The sequence below is a fragment of the Gymnogyps californianus genome, chromosome 14 (genome assembly GCF_018139145.2).
Source record: "Gymnogyps californianus isolate 813 chromosome 14, ASM1813914v2, whole genome shotgun sequence".
In the NCBI taxonomy this organism is placed as follows: Eukaryota; Metazoa; Chordata; class Aves; order Accipitriformes; family Cathartidae; genus Gymnogyps; species Gymnogyps californianus.
The window spans coordinates 5,089,722-5,116,494 of record NC_059484.1 but is presented as its reverse complement, the minus strand read 5'-3'; the positions used below and the strand labels follow the sequence as shown (position 1 = coordinate 5,116,494).

The 26,773-nt window shown below is 37.8% G+C and overlaps 1 protein-coding gene across 1 annotated transcript in view; it reads left to right on the top strand.

The window, feature by feature from the left end:
- TENM2 (teneurin transmembrane protein 2) overlaps nt 1-26,773 on the top strand; it is a 640,368-nt gene that overhangs the window by 541,185 nt on the left and 72,410 nt on the right. The window contains exons 11-13 of the mRNA XM_050905122.1: nt 8,648-8,842; nt 14,076-14,276; nt 15,754-15,939. Of these exons, the coding sequence (XP_050761079.1) occupies nt 8,648-8,842; nt 14,076-14,276; nt 15,754-15,939 (582 nt within the window). The remainder of the gene's footprint in view (nt 1-8,647; nt 8,843-14,075; nt 14,277-15,753; nt 15,940-26,773) is intronic.

Here is a 26,773-nt window from a genome sequence, read left to right as displayed (position 1 = left end):
CTTATGGGCGAACACTTGGTGTAGCAAGGGATGTGATAATTTATTATGTTTCAGTACTGTTTTGCTTAAATAATAATAATGTAAAGTCTAGAGCCAACATTTTGAATCAGGTTGTCAGAAATTAACTTCTTAAATAACTGGGTTGTTTTTCTAAAATGCAAATGTTTGCAATTCCTTTGGTTTTAGTGGTTTTGTGGGTTTTAAGCCATGTAGAAATCAAGATTGTTTAAATAGGTATAACTTCACTTTAGGAGGTTGACTGTAGGCAAGAACTTGGTTGTAGCTTTTGGAGTGAATCTAAAATTATTCACAGCTTTGGTATACAATTGTAGTAGGATTCAGCTCTAGCATCAGTAAAATATGTCTTCACCTGCTTACATCTTAATCTAATTTGTCCATTGAAGAGAAATAAGCATTAGTAGACTAAATGCTACGTATGCATCACCAAGATAAAGACCAAAAAGAGAAAAACACCAGTACAATGTGACCCTATTCATATTTTTAAGGTATTTGGAACCAGGGGGTTGTAGATGACATTGGGTTTGGATCTTTCCTATATTTCTACTCCAGTTTGGAGCGGACCTGGAATGCATTTATTGGTTTAGATTAGACTGTCATAAACAGTAATCCGTCTTCTTTATATACTGGCAAAATCATGCATAATCTCTTGCAGTAGCAGCTTAATCTCTGCTAAAAGGAAGTCCAAGTGTGAGCTATTACAGAGTCTGAATTAATTATCCCTTAGAGGAACTGCACCCAGAAGGTTCACTGGTAAGGTTTATTGGTAAGAAGCTTGACCTACATCTGTCTTCAATACAATTCCCAGTGGTCAGTGAAACAAAGAACAACTTGATTTCTATTCTGCTAGTGTGTATTTCATTTTTTTTATATAACTAGGAATTTGTGCAACTCTGTCCAAAGAGCATATCAAAACTGCCCAATCTGTAGGTTCAGACAATTTTTGAGAGAACTATAGAATGTTAATATGGTTGTATTAAAGATTTGAAAAACATTTACTCTGTTTCATGATACATAATGACTTCCCCCAAGCTCAGGAACACTGGGCTGACTTGCACTAATGAGTATAGGGAAGAATTGTTTGGGCAAAACCAGACTCAAAAAATTTGGAAATTCTTCTTGATGGGAAAACTCAAAATGTGTCCATATGTTTGGAAGTAGAACCAAGTGTTTGTCTGACCCCGAGTGAACTTTGTGTAAACCTCAACAAGTGCTATGTGTGCTAATATTAGTGCGTATCCTCCACTGCTGGATCATACTAGTTACAGTAGACCAATTAGACGTACAAGTATGTGACCCCATGTACAGAACAGGTGATCCTTATGCAGTTTTGTAAGTGCATTTGCTGTCAGGCACATTTCTTTTAATTTGTGTTCTTTAGCAAAAGTTTCAGGACTGAAACGCACGTCCTCCTCCTGTACAGGAACGTCTACAGATAAAAATAGTCTTTATTGCTCTTAGATCTGACAAAGTTCCATACAGTTCAACAAGGGCTGAACATATCTTACATAGGAGTATAAATAGTGTCTCTTCAGAATGTTTTTTTCTGAATGTGTTTGTATAGAGGTTACATTATGGAAGTAAAGCTGTAATGGCTCAGACTGAAATTCCATTTTACTCAGGATTTCAGCTCTGATGGTGGCACACAGCAGATAGTTGAGGAAGAGTAAAAATTGTACCTGTCTTCCATGCTTCTCCAGTAAATTCTTTTGGTTCCAGAGATAACTTGTGTTAGGACTTCCTACAGTAGATGATGTCTCTTTGTGTATAGTAGCCTTTGTAGATTTTTCATTCCACAAATTTATCTAATTGTGTGTTCAATCAGGGAATGTTCTTCCATGAGTTTTAACTTTTCAGATAATCTTGTTAAAATGGCTGATGGAACAGTTAGCAGTACATGGGATGTAAGGGCACTTTAGATGGTGTCTAAAAGTGCTCTGTTAGTGCAGCCTTAAACTTGCACTTCACGCTCAGTCCTAATTTTCCTTACTGCTTATATTGTGAATAGGCAGTCAAGCTCATCTTTTATGTGCACCAACTTGTGGTAAGAAGAATCTCGTTTATACGCAAGATTAGGGCTTACAAGCATTATGGATGCAACCATTCTGGTCCTGACTCAAACAGTACCCCAACAGGCTTGATGCACTTTTGTCCATCCAGACCACTGACTCTCCTCACCAACCTGCCATGAGCATCTCACCACAAAATTCTGTGGTACATATGTTGAAAACTTTTGACTTGATATGGGGTGACTCCTGACAGCTTGTCTGGACTCTGAATAAACCTGTAGATGGCACAAAGGAAGCTAACCTCCTTATGCCCCATTTGAAAATTTACATTTGGATGTAAAACTGAGCTGCTTGCAAAACAAGAGCAATATAAGGGCATTGCTTGTGACCTGGTCCAGGACAGGGAACCATTGCAGATGCAAGTTCAAAAACCTCTCAAGTCTGCATATTTTTGTGCCCAGAAACTCAAATAACTTTCAAGAGAAGTATACCAATTTGTCTATTTTATGAGGAGAAACTGAAAAAAGTCTGCAGTAGAGAACTGGCAGCATAGATCCTAGTGGTACAGGACTCTCTCTGCGCCAGGGTAATGTTTGCTCTACAGCAAGAGGAACCAAGCCAGAACTCTGCCTTCAAATCCTGTTTGGAACTTCAAGTAGCAGGGGAAGGCCTCTCAACCAAGCAGCTGTGTAACTAAGCCAAGTTCTGCAACAGCCTCCAAGAGTTTGACTCCTCAGATATCCTTTACTGGTTTCTTGCCATGCTCTAGAAGAACACCTCTGGTGAGTATGTACGTGTGAATACCATAAGGGTGGGTGAAAGGAGTGTGTACACAGACCGCAGCTGGGATACCTATGTGTTAAGTGTCACCGGACAAAATGGTGGCTTTTGATGCCAAACCATTTGGGCATTATCCCTTACCATCTCCCCTCCTAGTCCATGTGTAACAGGCTGTTATCAAATCACCTTTCCTCATGCATCAGGGAATATTAACATTACTCCAAAATACCTATCCAAAGATAACCTTTAGAGAGAGAACTTTTAGAGGGATGTTTGGCTGGTCAAATTTTCCTGCTCAATTCATGCTGTTAAATGTGTGCAGCCTACACGACTCAAAGGTCTGCAGTATCCATTGATCAGCTGAGACCCATGTTAAGAACTTAGTCTGGTTTTGTTCGAATACTGGTAAAGGGCAGAATCACATCACCAAAACCACATTTAGGGTTAATACCTGTTGTGCTTACTCAACCTTCACTCAGGAGATATACCCTTGTGCCTAACTTACTTGAGTGTTGCCATAACTACTCCTGAAGACCTCTGTCCACTTTTTGACAGTGCTGGTGCGCGATACGTGGTTGTCGTTATGCAACCTGTCCACAGAAATGAGAAGGAACTTGACTGTTCCACTACATAAACCAGCCTTCCTTCACGCTCCTTCAAGAGACTTTGAACAGTCAATTCTGTCCTGGAATAGGGGCCATCCACTTCCCACAGGGAAAATAAGCAGTCCTAGCTAACAAGAACTCCAGATGACTCTTAAGTTGTTTGCACATGAATCGAAGCCACCTGGATGTAAAATTAGAGTGAACTGGTTTGGGTCTCGCCCTGCAGCAATATGGTCTAGCAAATAAGCGTAGCAGACCTCTTTCTAGACTGCCTGCTTCTGTTTTCTATGGAAGAGCAGCTTGATTCTCTCTCTATTCCTCACTTAGGACAGCCTATAAACCCAAAGCAGAAACATTAATGAAGAGCTATTTATTATAGCAGTGACGAGCCAGCTTCTTATAACCTGCACTTGCTTGCATTCTTGCTTACATGTTTCTTCTGCAATCTTAGTGACATGTCAGTCTTGGAAATGCCAAAAGCTGACCAAGAACCTCTGTCATTTTTCTTATTCTGAAAGTTATATTCCTGTTATATTGTTTGTAGAATAACCCCAGCAGAGGGTTGTAGATTAAACTTTGTGGCTTTAGGTTGCAAATGTCTTAATCTTAACTGTATTCATTTCATCCCTAAGGTTAAATAACAGATTCTCTCATCTGTTCAAAGTCAGTTCTAATGTCACTAACATCTTGGCAATGCATGCTGCAATGGCAGACCACGGAAGGCAGATTACTCTTCCAACTTATATATAAGCTTCACAAGGACTGAATAGATTTATGAACCATAGCAAGACCTCTGACCTAGTAGAAGCACGAAGAGAGGAATGAAAAGCTGTGACATGGCTTTCAGCTTTACTTAAATTCCTGAAGCATGATAGCAGAGTAAGGGAACACTGAAAAACTACTGTGGGAGCTCTTCAGCCCAAGACCCAGCACCATCTAGTAATCTTTCTTCTGCTGTGCCGGTCTCTGGTGTCCCAGAAGTTGAACTCTGCAAATTCAGATCGAAAGTGGGAGCTAAGAATGGCCTCTTAGCCATTAGACAAGGTATTAGAATAGACAAGTTCCAAATAGCAGATACACATCTCTTTTAGCTGGACCACAATTGCCCATTGTTTAATGAGACTTAGGGGCAAGGCGAGGAGAGAAGCAATCTTACAGTAGGTAGCTGGCACAGTATTATCTAGCTAGGTCTGGAGTGGTCACATCTAAGTTGCTTGTTGTTTTTTGGTTTTGTTTTTTTATTTATTTTAATAATGGATTTATTTCTGCTCAGTCCCTCTTGCAGGGGACTGTGCTGTTCAAATAGAGTTATTGCCTTTATTTGAGTTTTGACTCCAGAGGAGAGGTTTGCAGAACAGAAGTCCTTTCAGGTGTTGAGTGCCATGTTGACCTGTAAAAACAAAACAACAAAACAAAAAAACCTATTCCTCACTTGTATCCAGCTTGTAAGCCAACTCTAACTTTTTGTCTTTTTAACTACTTGAACAAATGTGGTTTGTCTGAAGAAACTGTCTACTGCCTGCTGATTCATTTAGCTTTCCTAGGACCTTTTCTTTCCATGCAGCTTTATCACAGCATCGTGAGGAGTTTGATGGGCAAAAGGAAGCCATATGCTGGCATGTCCCAGTGCAGTGTCTCCAGTCCCAGGAGAATCCACATTGAGCAACCATTAATAATGATAACATTGAGTCTCTGTGATGGCTCGGAAGCATGTAGAGAATTTGCATCTAACAATATTACTCCCTTCTATGGTGGACTTGAACAAAGGACTGCAAGCTTAACCACCACATACAGGAGCTCAGGAGCTGAGAGATGCCTTGTTCTAGAGAGAGATATTTTTATGTTAAGATGAGGTCCGGTGTCGTGGTTCAGGCTCAGCCGGCAACAAAGCACCATGCAGCCACTCACTCGCTCCCCCCCGCCACTGGGATGGGAAGGAGAAAATACAACAAAAAGCTCGTGGGTCGAGACAAGGACAGGGAGGGATCACTCACTCACCACTTATGGTCCCAGGCAAAAACAGACTCGACTTAGGGAAAAAAAAAACCAATTTAATTTGTTAACAATCAAATCAGAGTAGGATAATGAGAAATAAAACCATATCTTAAAAAAGACACCTTCCCCCCGCCCCTCCCTTCTTCCCAGGCTCAGCTTTGCTCCCAATTCCTCCACCTCCTCCCTGCCAGCGGCGCAGGGGGACGGGGAATGGGGGTTTCGGTCAGTTCGTCCCACATTGTTTCTGCTGCTCCTTCCTCCTCAGGGGGAGGACTCCTCACACTCTTCCCCTGCTCCAGCGTGGGGTCCCTCCCAGGGGAGGGGGGTCAGCCCTCCATCAGTTTCTCCAACTCAAGTCCTTTCCACGCACTGCAGTCCTCCATGAACTGCTCCAGCGTGGGCTCTCCCACAGAGTCACGGCCTTCTCCGGGCCCGGCCACCTGCTCCGGCGTGGGGTCCTCCACGGGCTGCAGGGGAATCTCTGCTCCGCCGTTCACCTCCGTGGGCTGCAGGGGGACAGCCTGCCGCCTCACCACGGGCTGCAGGGGAATCTCTGCTCCCCCGCACCTCCTCCCTCGCCTTCCTCACTGACTTCGGTGTGTGCATGGCTGTTTCTCTCACATCCCTCTTCTCTCTTCGCTGTAGCTCCTCTTCCCTCTCAGCAGTCTTATTCCCTTCTTAAATGCGCTGTCACAGAGGCACAACCACCGTTGCTGATGGGCTCGGCCTTGGCCAGCGGCGGGTCCGAGTTTGGAGCCGGGGAAGCTTCTAGCAGCTTCTCACAGGAGCCATCCCTGGAGCCCCTGCCCCACTACACAAACCCAACACACCCAGGTAAAGGGACAATGTCTCTGCAATGTGTCGGGGTATGGAAGGTGGCACCAACAAACTTGCCTCTCATGCTTACTCCAGGTCTTAAGGACAAGTTGTCTTCTGATCACTCGCATCCAGATCCTCTACACCATGGCAAGTAAAGAGAGCAGCACTGAAGTAATTGCCTTTCTTACAGTGATTTGGGAAAATGTATCAATGTCAGACCAAACGAGACTTTTAATTACAGTGAAATGGACAGTTACGGACAAAGGAATTGTTTGTGTCCCCAGGTCCTCATATCTGAAGCGTGGAAGTGGTCCTAGTTTGATCCCTTTCTTTATGGCTCACCTATATGACTTGCAGTAGCAGCAGTTAGCGTATCTAGGCAGTGAAAAGCAGTGCATGCTGAGGAACTGAGATAGACTCCATGATGTAATGCATGCAGACAGAAGGAATAGTTAGTCATACAGCATTCAAGTCGCTACTAGTTCAGCGTGTTGTATATCATGGAAGGGTGTTTGATGATGATGTGCAAAAAGATGTAAAATAGGCTGTCGTAGAGTGCAGTATGGACATAATGGATATTTGTCTGTATTGTGATTCAGTCCAGCTGGTTCAGTAAACTTAATTCTGAAACCAGCTGCAAAAAGCAAAACCGGTAGAACTTTAGCATAAACTTTTTCACTGAGCTCAGTAAAGCACTAGTGAACATATGTCACAGCTGAAATCAGAAAGTTGCTGCTTGAAATTATATTTTATTCAGATTTATATTCATTTTTGGAGTGAGGAAGAAAAAGATCGAACAAGACTCATAGTAAGCGAGAACACCAGGAATGAAGTAGAACGTAGTCCTATTGCTACCAAAGGACAGACAATATGGCCCCAAGACAGAAGAGGGGTAGCAAAAAACCCCAAATTTCGGCATACTGATTTTGTTGTTATTCTACTGTAGACAAAATAGGCTAAAAAAGATTTTACATGTGGCCCATTAACTTGTAGTCTTAATTGAAATAATTCTCAGCACTAAATTTTAGCTAACATGTCAGGCTACAAATTTGAATATATTTTTTTCTGATCAATTTATTCCCATTTCAAATAAGAAAATTCTTGAAAATATCTATCCTGAAATGTGTTTTTGCAGCAGATCAATGGGACCGCTAAGATTAATAAAGGTCACAGGACTGAACAGTGGAGAAGTTGTATAACTGGACAGTTACACATTTCTTTGTAGGAAATCAATTACTTAGGTTCTTCTTGATCATCCAGGTTAAAGGGATAATAGAAGCAAGAAGACATAGGACCTTTTAATGATTAGCGGTAGCTTTTGAGTATATTTTTGGCACTGTAAAGCTAGCTGTTAGTTTCTAATTACTTTGAAGGGTGAAGAGACAGGGAAATACTTTTCTGTCTTTATCGAACTGCATCAGAGAGAAGAGCACAAAAGTGTACCTTTTCTCAAAGATTCACTTCATTACTCCCATTTTCTGTTATTCCTCCGTTATTTTTTCCATTTCTCTGGCTGATGACCACACATTCAGTCTTCGGCAGGCATGTTAGTTCACAGATTGCCATGTTCACATGGGAGACCTGGGCATATAGGAGTGTGAATATGCCTTAGTGCAACATTTATGTGTAACTGGCTTTTAATAAACCACTTGTTTCTTTCTGTTGCTCTGCATATGTACAACATCTGATTCCTGGCATCCAAGACCTGCTGACTACCTTTATTATTCACAGGCTTCACTTCATTTGCATAAATGAATATTTGCTCAGAATGTGTCTTACCCCCTTAATAATACAAGAGGGAGGGATAAGGGTTAATGGTGCTTTCTTGCCAATACACACAGGGTAAAAGCAATCACTCTGGGTTTTGGGAAACCAAGGTTCAGCAGGGATGCTGGTGGCAAGGTGCATTTGTTGTAGATGAAAGCTTGTGTTATTCCTGTGTTTAACATTCTTACACTGAAAAAAACAAGTCAAAGGATCTAAAAAATTTTGGGGACAATATATTAAAAAAGTGTTATAGAATAAGAAAGATGCTATATAATAAAATGTTCTGGGGACTGAATGTTTTGTGTTCTACTGTCTGTGAAAATTGGATGTTACCTAGTGGAAGAAAGCAGAGTAATGTCAGACTCAAATCTGTTCACATTACCTCATTAGTTATCCCAAATATCGTCAATAGTCTATAAAGAATAGTAGTTGCATTCTCAGAATGCCCCACACATGCGTGCTTTATTAAACAGTAATCAAATGATTTCTTTGGGAAATGAAGAACTGAACTACTACAAATTCTCTTAGATTTTTTTCCCCCAGTAAATTAACATATTTGAATATATGTATAAGTATTTGATAGTGGATTTTAGTGTGCATACATGAATGCATGTATGACCCTGTGTGCTGTTTTTCTTTCGTTCAATTTTCCAGCTGCCTGCCCAGTTTTGTGCAGTGGCAATGGTCAATACTCTAAAGGCACCTGCTTATGCTACAGTGGCTGGAAAGGTCCAGAATGTGATGTACCCATCAGCCAGTGTATTGATCCCTCATGTGGAGGTCATGGTTCCTGCATCGAAGGGAACTGTGTCTGTTCTGTTGGCTATAAAGGAGAAAACTGTGAAGAAGGTAGGATATTTTCTTTCTATGTTGTGAGTTTGTTTTCTGGGTTTTGGAGTTATTTAATGGGTAGAAAAAAAGGAAAGAACAGAATAAAAATTTAAATGTAACTACTGTAGCAGATTATTGTAAAAGAGGGGTAAAAATACAGACAAAACTTCTGGCCTTCTGTATACATTGTTTTGCAGTATTAAGAATGTCTGCCATAAGTAAACCTGAATAATTCCTTTGTTGAAGAGTGAAGATAAATCTTTTCTTATGGATTATATTTATTGAACAATTTAGATGTGAAATGCAGAGGAAAAAGGAGCAGCAGTAGACAAAATTGTATAGCTGCAGCTCCACACAAAGCAAACATATCAGTCACTATTAAGACAGAAGTTGATGAAACAAATTTGAAAGACTTGAGTATCCATGTTACTTACAGACAATGTACGGCAAATCACTCCTGTTAGCAGCAATCATATGGGATTAAAGAAAGGTAGATGGTGCACACAAATGATAACTGTCCTTTAAATGCAGAAAAGCTCTTCATGTTGAAAGTGTCCAATTCCCTGTGTACGTACAATGAGTAAATTTAACAAAATAACCCATGCAAAATGTGGTCATAGGTTAAGCTCGATATTGGTTTTATTCACAGTGTTTTCTGTTAGAATGCACACCATAAATTGGACTGCTTTTCTTTTTGAAATATATTAGTATGGTTTTAAAAGAGAATTTAACTCCCCAGATGATTGCTAAATAGGCAGTTCAGCATACCTTGGCACATCCTCAGAGCAGTAATAGTTCAAGCTACTTTATGATGACATTCCAGAGCTTATTAATCCTCCAAAAGAAGGAGCAGTTTGAAGACTAAAGTGATAGGACTGGAGCTGGATGGTTTTAGGACTAAAGCGTCTCTATGGAGTATTCTGAGTGGGATGCAGAGCTGTCCACCATGTGTATCGATTTTTATCTTACCCTGCAGTAAACAGCTGTTTCTCCCGTCAGAAAACAAAGGGAAGAAAACTACGGGGACCTAAACCACTAAGGGTTTTATTTGTTGGGCGTGGACTGCAGTCATTGCCTTTAGGACAAGATTTGGCATTAGTCTGAGTGAACTTATTTTGCTAAAAGCAAAAAAAAGCAAGGATCCTCCCTAGTGGGACTGCCAACATGGCAACTGTTCAGTTCATTCCTGTCATCTCCTTCCAGGAAAGCTTCACAATACTGGTTATTAAAGCTCTAATCCAGATCTCAATCGAAGTCAGTAGAGTTTTTCCATTGTTTTTAATGGGTTACATTTTAAGCTATATCCGGAAAATTCTGTAATGTCCTTTTTATCTGCTAGAATTGATAGTTCTCAGTTCACCCTGAGTGTATGATTATAGGAAATACTAAAAAATTATCTGAAATGCCTTGCTATAGCTAGCATTCTCATCAAAATCAAAGATGGAAAAAAAATGCCTTTAGCATGCTCTACAACATCCAGTCAATTCCCCAGGAATGCAGAAACTCTCTTTCTCGTACTAACTGCAATTGTTTGCTTAGTCTAATTAAGTTATATAAATTTCATCATGTTTTGTGTTGTCGTATAAATGCTCGTATTGTTAGAGAGACTATGGTAGATGGCCTCAAATTATCTTTCTTTCATTTGATTTTGTAAATTTTACCTTGTAAGCAGTTCCTCCCTTATCTTGATTGTAGTTTTGAGCTACTTGCATGGAATTCTCTCTCTACTTTCACTTGTCTAGAATGGCTGTGATATATCTGGGCTAGACATCTTGAATCCCCTAGCACTCCTACAAAAGAAATAGGCTGTTGTAGTGCTTAATTCAGGTTATCCTAAGGTGAATGTTTGAAATGGGTGAAACAAACACATCACCAACTCCAGAGAAGTTTATAGAACAAGCTGGTGCATATCTTTTTGCAAAGGTGTTAATGTTAACATCATTCAAAGTTGGAAACACTACAAAACATTGTCAGTCAACAAAGTTTTGGGGGAGGTGAATTACTACGTGAGGTGAAAGGATGTACATTATTTAATCAACACTATACTTGAAAGGATAAGTTTTTTCTTAAAAAGATAAATGGATTACGAAGGCAGGAGGTATTGACTGCAAACTTGGAAGGGGCCAATAATATGATAAGAAAGGTTCAAATAACCTTTTGCATTCTTCATTGGGCAATAAATAAACTAATTTACAAATAAATAAAAAACAACCATCGTGTTTCTGCTCTAAAATTCCATTTCTTCTGTACATATTTCTCACATTAATTCAAGAGCTACAGGAAAAAGGGTACAATATGAAGTGTTGTCTCTCCAGTTGCAGGTAATCATCTGATCTTATTTAAAGGTTTTGCATGAATTAAAATTCTACCATTTTAATGGTAGAATGATACAAATATATATATCTGTATGTATACATAATATATGAAATCTCCTCTATTGATTAGAGCTTCCAAAAGGAATGGCAAAGGTTGATTCATTTGCCATTTTCCAACTAGGATATTGAATTAGAACAAGTGGGTCAGCATTTTTTTCTTCCCGTTAGCTTTTTATTTCTGATATTCATCATGGTCATATTGTTCAAACAATTTACCTGAAATGAAAGTGGCACCAAAATCAATATTTGTGATGCACAGTTTTTGCAGCATAAACACTGTTGTTCTATTAACAAATTTGCACACAAGATGAAGTGGCATATTTGTCAGGTTTCATTCAGTCTGGTTTGGGGGGAGACCAGTGAAATTGCCGAATTAGGTTAAGTTAAGGGTGGTTCTCTTGTCAGTTTCATGGTCGAGTCATTTTTCAATGACATTTAACTTCGTAAGTGTAATTCATGGCTCTTTGGGGGCTTTATGGTACATATTGTTCAGAAAACTCCTTGACCTCCTTTTTTGTCCTTAGGGATATAAATTGCTTGCAGTACCTTTTTTGTCAAATCTACAGAGGGCCCAATACTAAATGAGCTCTAATGATCTGAGCTGCCAAGGGGCTATGAGTTCTAAGTCTAACATACTTACTTGCTAAGGCGCGTTCTCCTTTGTTTAAACACCAAAGCAGCTCCATTTATAAATCCTTATTAAATACCATTGTAAACCCCTCTAAAGACAGGGGGCCAGAACTTTTGCAGCATAAGTCAGTGTAGTTCTATTGCTAGGGGTATTATAGGCTTATTCTGTGGAAAGTAGTCTCAGCTGCATGAATACTGTAATTCAGGATAGAGGAAAGACAGTTAATTTATGTAGTAGAAGGTGGTGTTTTTCATATGCTCCACATTGCTTTCATTAGTACTTTCATTTGAGAAGGAAGATGATACATTTCTGACATGGAGAGTGCATTAGGACTCATTAATATCTCCTAAAGTTAGCTGTCCTGCCGCATACAATGTTATACACATATTACTCTCTTAAATTTTCCATTAAGATATCATCATCTAAAAAAAATAGACTAAATTTAGGGGAAAAAAGTAACCTTCATCCTAAAAGTAAATTGACCTACATCTTTGTGTTCTTTATTTCTTTATTCAATCAGATTGTTTTATCACAGCTCTGTGTCTATTGGGTTCAACAGAAATAGTATGAAAGACATATTCTAAACTTTGGACGGTTTCTAATTTTGTTGAGCACCAAGAAGGAATGACAGTACAGGACAAGCGTTCTGGATAATTTTAAAACAATTCATGAACTTATGAAATCTTATCTGAGCTGAACCACAAAACAATCTTGGTTTACCTATAAATACAAAATTACATTATAGTATTTTCATGTCCAATTAACTAAGCATTAAATTTAAAAAAAAAGAAAAAAGAAAAAAACCTATAGCCAGTGTCATCATTAAAACGAAAATCTTATAAGAAATTTTATAGTCATTTATTCCCATACTACTGTAATCTGAATTAAAATCAAAACTATTCTGATAACTCATGTTATTGCATAACTAAATGTGCCTGCCTCAATCCTCTGTGTTGTATCTAATCTATATACTTACTTTAAATGTCCTGCAACTACATAAAATAATTTGACAAGACTCTATGTTTATAGAAAAGTTGAGATTTGAAAGATCAAGCATTGTTCACATAAGGCAGAGTGAAAATGTCTCTGCCTTAATTTAGAAGGATCAATTTGGAAAAGATGAGAGAGAAATCACTTTCATTATAAACTCAGATCTTCCTGGAGCTGCAAGAGAGAATGCCAATCATTCTTGGTCCTTCTGTTGTGAGCTGATATATACCAGTCATGAGATGAATTCATTTTATTTAGGATGTGAATTTGACCTTGGCCCTCAATTCCACAGCAAAAGGCAGTTGGTAAAGCCTCTACGTTGGTATTTGCAGTAGAGCATAGTATACTTATACAAATTCACGATGTAAGATAGAAATTTGAAAAACCATAATGTTACTGATGGAGTTTATTTGAAAGACAGCTCATAACATTCCTTTATTTATCAGGATTGAAATAACAACTGAAATTTCATTGGATGATTTTCCATCATAACTATTTTCACTTTCTTATTCTGTTGCTTCTGGATTGAGAAAAGATGAAATCCATATCTATATCTGTTTTTCTTTATTTCTTTAAGAGGAGTTATCTGCTGATTAGAATATGGGTTGAAGTAACTAGGACTCTCAGTTTCACAGCTCAGCCACTAATGGACCATGAATCAAATGTTCAGAAGTGCCTGAATAATTTAGGAGTCTAAATGAAGCTGAAAGCCACTGATATTTTGACTTCTAGGTACTTAAAGTGAATATCATAATGTTATTCTCACAATGCTCTAGCATTTCAACAGTAATAATAGCAGTATCGATGAAGATACTCCAAAGAAAAACATCCTTTAAAAAGTGCAATTTGTTCAGTTGTTTTTTTTTTTATTTTGTTATTTAAATATAGTACATGAGTCATTGGAACTTCAATGTATTTCAGAAGAAATGTCCCCAGGTGAAGGCTTATGTGTGGAACTCTTATTATATATATTTAAGTGTTATTTTTAAGTCTTTGTGCTTCTTCACTACAGCATTCCTGCAGTAAGCTTTCATTGTTCAGTCACACCCTGTTTTATTTGCAGCTAATGTAAAACACAAATTACTTCGCACTTTCCCATTCTCAGACCAGGTGTTAATATGACTTGAAGAACTGCATCGATTTGCTTTATTTATCACAGTGATACAAACTTTTCAGAGCACGCATCTACATGTTTTCCAAACATCATATTGTGTGAACTGACCTTTCTCTACATTGTTTTTGTTTTCTTCTGTAGTTGATTGCTTAGATCCAACGTGCTCCAACCACGGAGTCTGTGTGAATGGAGAGTGTCTCTGCAGCCCAGGTTGGGGTGGAATAAATTGTGAGCTTCCCAGAGCCCAGTGTCCAGACCAGTGTAGTGGGCACGGTACCTACCTGTCTGACACAGGTCTTTGTAGCTGTGATCCCAACTGGATGGGTCCTGACTGCTCCGTCGGTAAGAAAAATATTTTTTCCTGATTTTGCAATGATGTTCCTGTTTTGTTAAAACGTTAATATCTATGGCAAGTTGAAATGCAAATAGTTTAGAAAATTGTCTTTGGAACATGTTTGGTCCTGTTTAGTTATGTTGGGAAGAAGTGCGTATATATCTTAGATGCTATTTTCTGTGACATTCTTAATTTGAGACTGTCAGCTGGCGGGCAAGGGGGATGCAGGGTAGGAGTTTGTATTTTGTTCTAATACTGACCCTTGTTTCAACTGAAAAAGTTACCTAAGTGTTTCACATCTGTTTCCCAACTGTAAATGAAAACCTCCATAATTTGTAAATATGTTTATAACATTTGAGGAATGGAAAACACTACAATTAAGTACGTTTTGGGGGTTTGCTTTACTGCACATCAAAATGCTACTCATTTATGAAAAACATCACAAAATTTAAAAAAAATAATTTTAGAGCAACAGACGCTAAAAAGCAGGCACAAAAGTGTAGGCTAAAAAGTTTCATCCTCTCCAAAGCTACAGTTGTAAAACTTGATTATTCTAACAGAAGGAGCTAAAGAGGAAAAAAAAAAACAGTTTTGACAAGACAGCGAATGTTCTATTTGTGGGGAAAAAATACTGGGGAATTTTGCATTTATATTGTAAGCTGAACCTTGAGACAGACCTGTAGGCCATAAGCAAGTCTCTCAAAATAGTATTTACAGTTTTCACACTTACTCAGTTATTTCTTACGATTAATGACTTAGAATACCCCACCAGTGAAATGAATATCAAGAAGTGTTTTTTTCTGCTTCATGCATCAGCAGCCAGAAAAATTCATGAATGAGAGTTTCACTGTCAATTTCTTTGATGATGCATGAGGCAAAAGACTCCTCTGCTTTTCTGCAACTTCAGCTGGCAGAGAGCATTGGAAGAGTTTTTGGAGTGAGACACCGGATAACTGACCACGTTAGTAATGGGATTCCAAAATCTCCCCCTTGAAAGTGTCTTTTACTGGTCAGTCCTAGAGTCTAAGTGACCCTGAATTGTCACCATTCTCTGCTGAATGAGTTTTAGGTGAGTTTCAGTCTCATTCTTAGCAAATCAATGTCTGTATCAAAATCACCAGAGGTCCAGGTTTGAGTGAAACGGAGCTACGTGCTCCCCTGCTTCACTGCTGACAGGTGTTGAGGAAGCCACCTCTGAAACTTGTTTGTATCTGAATAGAGGATGCAGCTCTACAGCAGTCTGTCCAGCATACATTAGCAGATTTTTTTTTTTAAACAACTTTTTGATATAATTTAGTTTGGTTTTAAGCAAAAGTTACATGTCAGTTTTGATCAGAATATGAACAGGCCAGCTTTTGACAGCATATAGTTTTCAGCAAAAGCATACCTGTTCTACTCACTTTCCCCTTCATGACTAGGTTGCTGCTTCTGCCCCATTGCTGTTGACATAAGCTAGCTATATTCTTTATTCTTTTCTTCTCCTAGAAGTGTGCTCTGTAGACTGTGGCACTCACGGGGTGTGCATTGGCGGAGCATGTCGCTGTGAAGAAGGGTGGACAGGAGTGGCGTGTGACCAGCGTGTGTGTCATCCCCGTTGTACGGAGCACGGAACTTGTAAAGATGGGAAATGTGAATGCAGAGAGGGCTGGAATGGGGAGCACTGCACCATTGGTAGGCAAACGACAGGCACCGAAACAGGCACATATTGCTTTCTTTTCATAAATCGTAGAAACATAGTTACTGTTGTGTATTGTAATAGGCTGTTCTTTTAAGGACCCTAGCGCTTTCAAATATTATCTCTGACTCAAAATGTGTTGGGTGAAATGCAGATGAGCTCTTGGAATCGTTTAAAATCAGTAACAAACTGATTTGTAGAGAAAAAAACCCAACAACAAATTCCACAGCAAATGAACATTAGTAAGTGAAGATGTAACAAATGGCCCATCACGGTATCATCTGAGCCAAGATTTTCAAACTTAACTAAACATTCCTTTGTGTGAATGGCATCTTTTTTAATTTCCTGGTCTGATGCATCAGTGCTCTCCTGCTATTATACATCACATCTGAAACACATCACCACCATCACCACACAAAGCAGGGGTCAAGTTGTGGAGGAATAAGTGTTCCTGGTGTTACAGAAATAGCTCTCTAGCATTCTCCTGTGTGGTGCTGTGACAGTGGGCATGGTGTTTGCATATAGACAATCCCAGCATGGGAGGGCTTTGTCGGTAGTGCAGCATGCTGCTGTACCCTTTCCTAATAGCGTGCTGCTCAGTACAGCATTGGCATCATGCAGAGTGCCGTGACTAACACGATTGCATCTCAACTGTGATGTGTCAGCCTGGGAAGTTCAAAAAGGTTATACTTACACAAAGCAATGATGTTCTATCCTCTCAATTACCGTGCTTGAAAATTTATTCTGAAGGGGAATTAGCTGTTCCTAAGTAAAGTTCTTTATTTTGTCTCCACAAGCAGTCAGGTAGTGTATTTGGGTTATTTTGTAAAGTTACTGAAAACGAAGGAAAAAATTGTTATTTTCCCTAAGCTGTAATCAAAAATGGGAAATTCTGAGTGATCACATCTCTTCTGAGAAGTCTGAGCAAAATTATCTGGAACAAGGGTATCCAACTGCTGAGACAATGTGAGATTCAGGCAAGTGTACTTCTCTCCAAAGAATTTTTGGAGGACTGTGAGGTATACCTTAAAAGAAACCTCGTGAGTCCAAATCCAAGGTCATATTGTTTTAATTATCTTAAAGTGGTAAATTTAACAAAGAAAAGGAGTAGGTCAATTGAGATTTTCATGGCAATCAGGGACCCTAATGGGACAGTCCTATTACAAGTGAATTGTTATTTCTTTACTTAAAAGTATGGTGAGATTCTTGCATCCCTCAAGCTCTTTTTCTTTTTCTCCCTGGATATACAAACCATTTCCAATACACATACGAGTTGGAAACTAAAAGTATACTCTTATTGGAGAGAAGAAAAAAAAAAGAAAAACAGATACAATTTTTTGGGGCATATCCTTTGATGTTGTGGTGCTGCATGCTTCCACCACACTATGCTAATATGATTTAAATCAAAGCTTTTATGACTGAACACTTTGTGACCAGCATAGATGCAGAGTGTTTTTTCACAATTGCTTTCTGACTTCCATCATAACGATATATCTCTGCTAGATTAATCCAGGCATTTTGTTTTCATATTAAGTACTTCCCAGATCTTTACAAAATGCCTAGTATATAAATTTTTTTGCATTAAATTGTGTAATAGTTGCTTATTTTAAAAGTTGCTGCTTTGTGCAAAATTTGTTTTGCTTTATAATCTTTTAGTAATATGCCTATGTTTCGAGGTAATTAGCGTATTTAAAGTCTTCATTACTGTGCACACAAAAAGATGCCTTGTACTGATATCTTAAAAGAATTCTGAAAATTACAAGCTGAACTAGTGAACTCTGAAGTGAGTTTTTTAGTCTAATTTTCAGAGCTGTGAAATAAATATTTTCCCTATTATTGATGTATATAATCAATTCTTCTTTTCAGAAGAAGGGTGATATTGCTAAAGTGATTAAAATATGCATAAGCTTTTTTTGCTTGGTATGTATTAGAAAGATTTCCTTGGAACTTAACGTGGGTCTGCCTGTGGCAAAGATGAGATTAGGGCAAAAAATTTAGCTTTGCCCTTCTAGTTATCATATATTAAATTTGTGCGGTCATAAGTTGCCTATTGTATGTAGGCAGATATATATTCTTGTGACAGGCCTGTATTAGTAAGAATTTTCATCTGCTTATATTATGAGGCCTGATTGTGAGGCCATTTACAAAAGCACAAAGCATGATGCCAGAAATGGAATTCAGTTCAGAGAGACAGCTCAGCTTGATTCCACTGGTTCGTGTTACGTGGGGCTGAAACAGAGGGAGAGTTTGGAAGATAAGGATGGGAAAACTGATTTTTGTCAGTATTTGTACAAAAAATGCTAGAAGTTATCACTGGAAAATTTGTCCTTAGAATGAATTGATACTTTGGAACAAGGATGAGTTGCTCAAGATGTTTTAAACGTTAGTGTGAAGAACTAAAGTGTACTTAAATTTTATGGAAACTCATTTTAATTTAGAGTACTCCCTTTATGGTTTCGCTTTCAACTGAAAGGTTGACAGACCATTTAATGTCAGAATTACTCACTGAGGAGTGTCCACCTAGAAAGATAATATTCAGGAATGCAAATTTGATGTATTCAAACCTTGATTTTTTAAAATTTTTTAAAGAATTGTTTTATTTTTTTAATCCAAAGCCATCGTTTTCATCCTATTTGGAAGGTACCTGGCAAACTGTACAGTCTGTTTGTCCTAAGACAAAGCCAGGCCAGACCAGAGTAAAATAGCATATGAGCAGAGGTTGAATCTCTCCCTTCCCTCTACATAGTTTGAATTTTTGAATACCCATGTTAGGTCTACAGGAGCAATGAATGGCCAGGCTTACCTCACAAGACATTTGAAAATTTTTCCATATGGACTTCAAGCAGAAAAATATGAATCCCATATGAGAGTTTGTTTACTCTGAATCTCCATTTATTGCTACACCTAGTCTGAAATCTCTTCAAGTCAGTAGAAAAACTTGCTTTGATTCTAGTGACTTTAGGCCAAGCCCACTTAGAACAGATTGATCTAATTTGTGAGGAAGAAAACAAGTTTCTATATACAAACCAAAATACTTTTTCTTTTGTTTGTGTTTCTTTACCAGTTTCATGTGCTATATTCACATGGCAGTGCAAAAGAAATCATTATAGCAACCTGCACGTATCCAAGTTCCTTCAGGGTATTTTACTCTATTTAATATCAAATTAGGCCTTTATAGATAGTTGACAGAATGCACACTCTTTGGCATTTCGATGTTGAGTATCTAAGCTCAAAAAATTTAACAAAAATGCAGTTTGTCCCTGCATTACCCACATTTTAAGAAAAGCACTCTGAAAAGTCTCCCAGAATGCCACTATTAGCTCAGTGTTCACAAGCTGTTTGTGCAAAGCAGCTTTTACCTATGTGCAGCAATAGAATTGCTTATGAAAATCAGTGAATGCAAATTCCAAGTTACACAGATTTTGATAAATCTATATCCAAATAATATAAGAATGAAAGGAGTGGTGTCTGGTCTTGCTCAAATGCTGTACGTAGCAGAGCAGAACTCTACACCAGGCACTACATTTCACTTTGCTACTTCAGGTAAGAAGAAAAATTGCTTACTGGAGTGCTGATAAAGAAAATTAATCTTTTCCCAGTGCAAAAATAGACCTGTCAGGATATGTTTATTAAGTGATTACTATTCATTGATTGCAATTATGGAGGAAGTTTTAACTAAATAATAGAGAGTAATCTAGATGAGGAAAAAAATATTGGAAAACTAATAACAAAGCAAAAGACTAAGATACAGCAGTTGCTAAATCTTGAACCAATTTCATGCTAGAATTTTAAGATGGAGGATTGAGCTTTTCCTTGAATCATCTGAGTGTTGTTAAAGCGTGCTGTTCTAAAACAGATCTGTTACTTTCACTGAAAATAATATTTGGATGTTTAAAGCTGCTGTTTTTAAACTGTTGTGGAGGGTGTTCTCCATATAAACTGTCAGGGTAGTATACTAAGGACAGTGTGATATATACAGAGATCATAAGAAACATTCAAAAATACCATTTTTAAAGTGTAATTCCATCTGTAATTCATATCCCTGCAGCATGAAATACAACTGTTACTAAGTCACTGGTAAAAATCTCACTGTGAGACCAGTGAAAGCAGGATGTAATCCTAAATATTTATGAGTAAAATTTAAAAGTCTGCAAATGTGTCTTGTAAGGTGAGCTCTCACCTTACAAGGTGAGACGATATATGAGGTTTTCTTTGTGGCCGCCTGTCATATTCACAAAGCCTTGCGCTTACCTACTCAAGTCCTACATTAGGTGTAGGTTAAGCACTCCTGCTTAAGAAAGTGGCAAAAGATTGTAGTCAAGGCTATTTGATAATATGGATACTCTGCTGCAGATTACGATCAAGACAATTCTTAGCTTTTCTGTTCCTTTTTTTTAATTTTTCAATGCAAATGAGCTATACCCCCTTTGACAGCCATAGAAGCTGAACCTCCAACTATCTACCTGCTAGGCACAATACAAACAGGGGTGATGTGTGCATCTCTTCAGACTCTGCTTAGAATCATTTAGGTTGGAAAAGACCCTGAAGATCATCAAGTCCAACCGTAAACCTAGCACTGCTTCCTGGCCTTGGTACCGCTTTTTGGAATCTAACTCCAGAGGTGGGGATCTGCCACTCTCTTTCCCCCACTGAGTCCTTGGCCTCTGTACTGAAAATGTCAAATGGTAGGACATGTTCTTTAGTAAATAAGGGATTTGGAAATCTGTATTAGCCCTGTACCTTATCTTCCATGTTTTCAGGGCCTTGAATAAAGAAGAAAGATTTGAAAGAACCAGGATACTGTCACCTACATGGTGGGAAATAGCCTAAAATTTTCAGATACATAAAAATGCACAGGAAAAAGAGACGACTCTCTGTGTCCAGCATGATTAAGATAAGAAGTTTAAGTTACAGTACGGGAGATTTGGGTTAGGTGTTAGGAAAAAACTTGTAACAGTAAATGAAAACTGAAGTAGGTTGTCCAAGCAAGTTGTGGAATCCTCGTCAATGGAGCTTTTAACAACAATTTAGACAAACGTCTGTCAGGAATAGCAGAGAGGCAATTCATCCTGCCATGGGGCAGCAAGCTGACTAGAAAGTCATTGAACTACATGAGCTCTCTTCCAGTCTGATTTTAAATGAGCTTAAAAGGAAGCATTCCTTCTAAATACTTTATTTTATAATCGCCTATGTTAAGATTTGTACTGTCATCCCCTTTAAGAATCTAATGCCGCTTTTAGAAGTAGGATTGATCATTTATCCAACCAGGGAGACTAATGTGTGTGTTCTGTATTTGCAGAACGATGGGTTGTCAATGTATATATTGAGCCTCTCTGAAACACCCAAAGAAAGAGCAAATTTACACCCAGTAGGTAAATGCTTGAAATCCTTTCCCTTTAAAGCACCAAGACTTGTCCAACTGAACGCTAGATGGATAGTATTCCACCTCTGTTTTTACTAAAAAAAAATGTTTACTAAAAATTTTTTTCCCCCGAGTGTTTTGGGATGACCATGCCCTTTCCAGCGTTTAGACATGTTTATATTTTTTGTCGACCGGAAGGAATACCACATATAAAGTGTAAAGATTTAGATTTTTACCTTATCATAAAGTCAATAATCGATAGAAACATTAATAATGCAGCATTGTGTTATCTTTGGATACAGCAGGGTATTTTTGTCCCATAATAATGCTCTTTGTGTCAAAGATTTTTTCTTCTACTACTGATTTTTCTTGTTGTAATTACAACAGTAATGATTCAAAAATGAGGCAATTTTCAGGAGAGATGGAAAGTGTGTGGGAGGAGACAGTGGAAAGCCATCGTATCTGACAAAGAGCAATTGAGAAGGAGCTAGATATATTAGACTTCTCTGATGCACTTCTAACTTAAAATTAATCTGTAACAGTTTATAACATATCAAGGCATAAAAAAACCTCTAACGACAATGACAGAAATGTAGATTGCATGCTCTGTAGAGGGAGGAACACATTTTTTCATTTATTTGAAAAATGCATAGACTATTCAGGTCATGACCACTTTTCATTACTGATGATACAGAAATATGTTGCTAATATATACGATGACGTGGCCAAAAATGTTAGAGACATTGGCTGTTTCTGTATCTGCAGATTCAGGTTCATCACCTGTATAATACGGTTATCCTATTGTCTTTACACCTGGTAGCAGGTTTCTTGATAAGCACATCTGTGATGCAGTCTTTTAGGTACATGGTGTCAAGCTTTCATTTGGAGTGTGATAGGGTGGTTTCCCCCCCATGCGTCTCTTCAGCAAAACAGAAGAGTAGCAGATACCTCATGAAGTAATCTGAGAGATTCTCAATGCTTTCTGTCATTCTCTGCACATAATTTACATCTTCATTTCCGTCATGCAAGCATAGAGAGACTCTTAAGGCAGAAGTTTTCCTTATAGAGTGACGTTTTGGTCACGTATGTTATATTATACCATGTTACATTTTATAACCAAAACCAAGGAAATGTACTAGTCAATTAGACAAGTGGTCATCTAGTCCAACATCACAGTGCTTCAGTAAAGATGCAAGTTTCTGGTAAATAAGCAATTAGAAATTTCTTCCTGGGAAGATGATGCTTTTTATCTTTTCCAGCTACATTTGCTGTTGGGGTGGTTTGTTGGTTTTTTACACGTGTCATCTTTTATTTCACCTCCAAAACTTCTGCATAAAATCTCGTGGCTGTAGAGCCCCCAGATTACATGCTGTGTAAATAGCTCTTGTTTTGGATTTTTGTTTCTGATTTGTAACTTTGTAAATTCCTATCCCAATAACTAAAATATATTTTGCTACTTTTGTGTATCAGGGATGAGTAAACTTTCTAAACAATTTCTGTAGCACTAAGGAATCCGGAACTACCATATGCATCCTCTTACTTTATCATAGCTGAGCAAGATAGCTGATTATATATATTTGGAAGGAAGTATTCTATGTAGAGATTTGTATACAGTGAGAGTGGTTTGACTTTCAGGGAGTTTAGAAACAGAATTCCTTTTCATTTGCAGAATTTACACGAGGCAGCTGGGGATCTTTTTTGGCTAAAAGGCAAGCTTATTCATGAGGAAGAACTTTCCTGTTTGCTTTCTTTGCTGAGGGCTTCCTGTAAATGATTGAAATATGTCACAGTGCAGTGTCAGAACACTTGAGTGGCTTTTTTCTTTTTCTTTATATAGGATATTTGCAGAACATGACCTTACTTCTTCCCTTTCTAGCCCAAAAAATTTAATGAGTGTGTTTTCAGCAAAGCTTCCTGCATTTTGTCTGGTACTTCAAAGATGCACCCAGCAGATACTGGTGAATAGTTTCCCAAAATGAAATCACATTTCTTTTTTCTCCTTTTGGAGGGGCTTCTACATGAGTTACATTGATTTTCAGGCCAATTCTTGAACTTTTAAAAGACCACAAAAAGAGGGGGAGGGCAATCAATCAGGCAGCTGATCTAACTTTTGAAAGGGCAAAGCTGATTTTGCTGTTCATAGGAGTATTCCCAGCGCCAGGCAATCTCCTCTTCTTCCACAGATAATGTTTTCTGTGTTATTTTGTACCCTGTGGTGTCAAGCACAGCTTCAGCAAGTGAGTGAATTATATGGTGTTGCTGGATACAAAACAACAAAGACACAGGAATGCTTGAGAGAGGTCAGTGACATAGATTGTCTAGAGACAGAAAGGTAGTACCAGATCTTGAGAAATGTATATGTGTATATATATATAATATTTATACTTACTAAGAAACAAATACAAAAAAGAACAATATCTGCCCATCCTTTTGAGGCCTGCTGTTAGTGTTCTTGTTAAACATATCTTTTCCTTAATCACTTGCATTCTTGCTTATACATTCTCAAGGTATAATTCTTGTATCTTCAATATCAGTTTCACATAATCTTTCATGCTTGAAGATGCAAATAAAGCCAAATGTGTTTTGCCTGACTGCTGCAAGCTCTGTGGAATAACAATTCAGACACAAGGCTTTACCTTTTCAGCTTCTTGTCAATTTAGTATCAAATTAACAGTAGGATGCATTAGAAGTTAGAGGCTTGGCTTCCTAAGATATTTGATGCTTTTGAAGTTCTCTACTTAATATTTTCTCAGTTTAATGTTGTATTAAAAATATTAATGTCAGAAAGAAAAAGGAAAAAATGGTCTCCATAGCATCTCTGAAGTGTTAGTTCAGGATTTTGCTGTGTGATCTATTTAGGGCTTTGGGGAAAAAATGAAACTATTGAAAGCTTTCTCTTTAAACTGTCAGTTATCTCTTATGCAGTAACTACTCACTGACGATGAAATACACACTGATGTTGAATACTGATACATCCTTCTTTCACTAAAAGCCCTTACTTAGACAATTTTTTGAAAGATCTTAAGGATTGAATATGGGGACTTGTTCAGGGTACCAGTTATGAGGTATTGTGAGCCATTCTTATTGAACAAAGTTTTTACAAAATTTATGTTATTTGGCTCTTTTCTCTTGTTCTTTCTTTCCATCCCTATTCTGACCTGCTTATGAAATGCTTAGGATAACCTCGCTTTTGGAGATTATTCCTGTCGGTAGCCTCAGTCTATTCCATTTTAGATATAGTTTTTCTATACATACAAAAAGAAGCAAAGTGTTCTGTCCAACAGAAATCATCATATAATGTAGTAATCTCATTTGGCCAAAGAAATTACAAACATCATTTAGATAACTGAAATGTTAGAATTACATACAAATTTGAGTATTCTTGAAGGTGTTCAAGTCTGAGGTTATGGTCCATGTTCATCTAAGTATGTTTAAAGTGCAGATAGTTGGAGTAATATTGGGGTCATTATTACCTGATTTATAGCTGCCATGAAAATTGTAACTAAGTGTGTAGATTTCTACAATTTCCAGCACATACTACTGTAGTGTTTTCAGTGATAGAGCATTGATTGACATATAACAGTCCATCTCATTCTGTCAGTTGTATTCAAAACACATCCATGCTGGGATAGATAGAGGCAAAGCAAAACTGGTGTCTCATTAATCTGGCAGCAGTTCACAGTCACAGTACTAAAAGCCAAAGGAAAAGTGGGACATGAGAAATTAAGGTTACTGTATTTATCCTCATTCTCTCTTCATTGAATAACAGGATTAGAGCAGAAGAGATTCATGGTCCAGCTGTTCCTTGAAGATTTTCAAATCTGAGAGCTGACCCTTAGCACTGGGTGCTACACACTTAACTTAAATATTGCACTCCAAACAAGTACCTCTCTTAAACAGTTAGGCAGTTTTCATGGAAAAGTAGTAACTTTTGCTTTCACAAAGACTTCAGTGTGACATGGATCATAACATTATCCCTAATGAAAATTTAGGCAGAGGCGACATGGCTGCCTGCTTATCCATGGAAAGCTTTTCTTCCTGTCATTCTACTAAACTTAAAAGATACTTTTACTGCCGCCTTACTGTAATCTGCCCGTTCTATGGCCCATGACCGATGTCTAACATCTGGGATTCATTGCCTTTTCTTGTGCTGTCTCATTGCTTACTGGGAGCCATGCAGTGAGTACCAGATGTTCAAGTGTATAACAGTTTCTGCATTCTCTCAAACATGCTTTGCATAATGGCACCTAAATCCTACCCAGCTCATTTGTATTTTCTCTGTTGTACAATGCCTTTTAAAAGGCTGTGGGTTTCCTGCATTCTGTAAATAGGGAGCCATAATTTTGACAAACTGCCAATCAATGTCAGGGTTTATTGCTTTTTCCTAATCCCATTGTATTTTTAGTTTCTGTTCACAATTTTTAACAGTCCAGCGTGGAGCAGGTTGATCAACTCAGCATCAATAGACTGTGGCCTGCTTTTAAAATGCTGTAAAATAAGATACCATACAGAATAGCTGCAGGGAAAGGTTTAAGTATTTCTTCTTAAATGTTCTGGAGTGATTAGGGTAGACTGAACTACACAAACTGATAGTTAATCTTTCATATAATTAAGAAGTATGTACACTTCAAACATTTTAGTATATTTTTACAGAAACCCATATAAAGTAAAGATGAGTCTCTTCTGTATTCATTCCAGTTAATTATAAAATTGCAGATGAGATTTTTTTAGGTAGATGTTGAAAGAGTAAAGTTATTCATGAGTGTGACAAATGAGTAAGATTCATAATGCATCTAGACCACATATGTTTTAATTTGCCTTCAAATAGTCAGTTTTTCAGAGCATTGAACAACTGAGCTAAAGAACCACAGTGCATCAAGATGCAGTCCCTGTTCTAATGAGAAATAGTAGTGATAATAGCTTTGTTATCTAAGAAATAAATATAACGGTGTAATCATGATTGAAAACCATTCTTTTTAATTAAAAATAAATCAGTTTGTAGTTAAAAACATTACTAGGTTGTGATTTTTGGCTAGAAACGATCCTAGGAGGACAATTATCCAAAAGAACAAATTAAAAAAAAAAATCAGTTTAGGAATAACATGTTTACCTAGAACATGGTGATTTATTGATCTTAAAAGTAGTACCGCTTCAAATACTGTGATTTTCCAATTGTTAGGAATCAAAAGGGATTGCTGAACTTCTTGTGGAATGAGTTCCTCAAGAACAGCACTGAAGTTATTTTTGTAAATACAGCATGCACAAACACAAACCCCTAAATGTCCCAGAAGACACTGATTCTCCTAAAACCAGAGACACATTAGTACAGATGAGAGAACTGACTTCTTGTTTTAACCACGGGGAATACCAGAGAGTAGAACTCAGTTCCTAGTGTAGCATGTTGCCATCCACTTTTCAGCACATTTTAAATATAAACTGATCTGACTTCTTTGCTTTCCATCTAATAA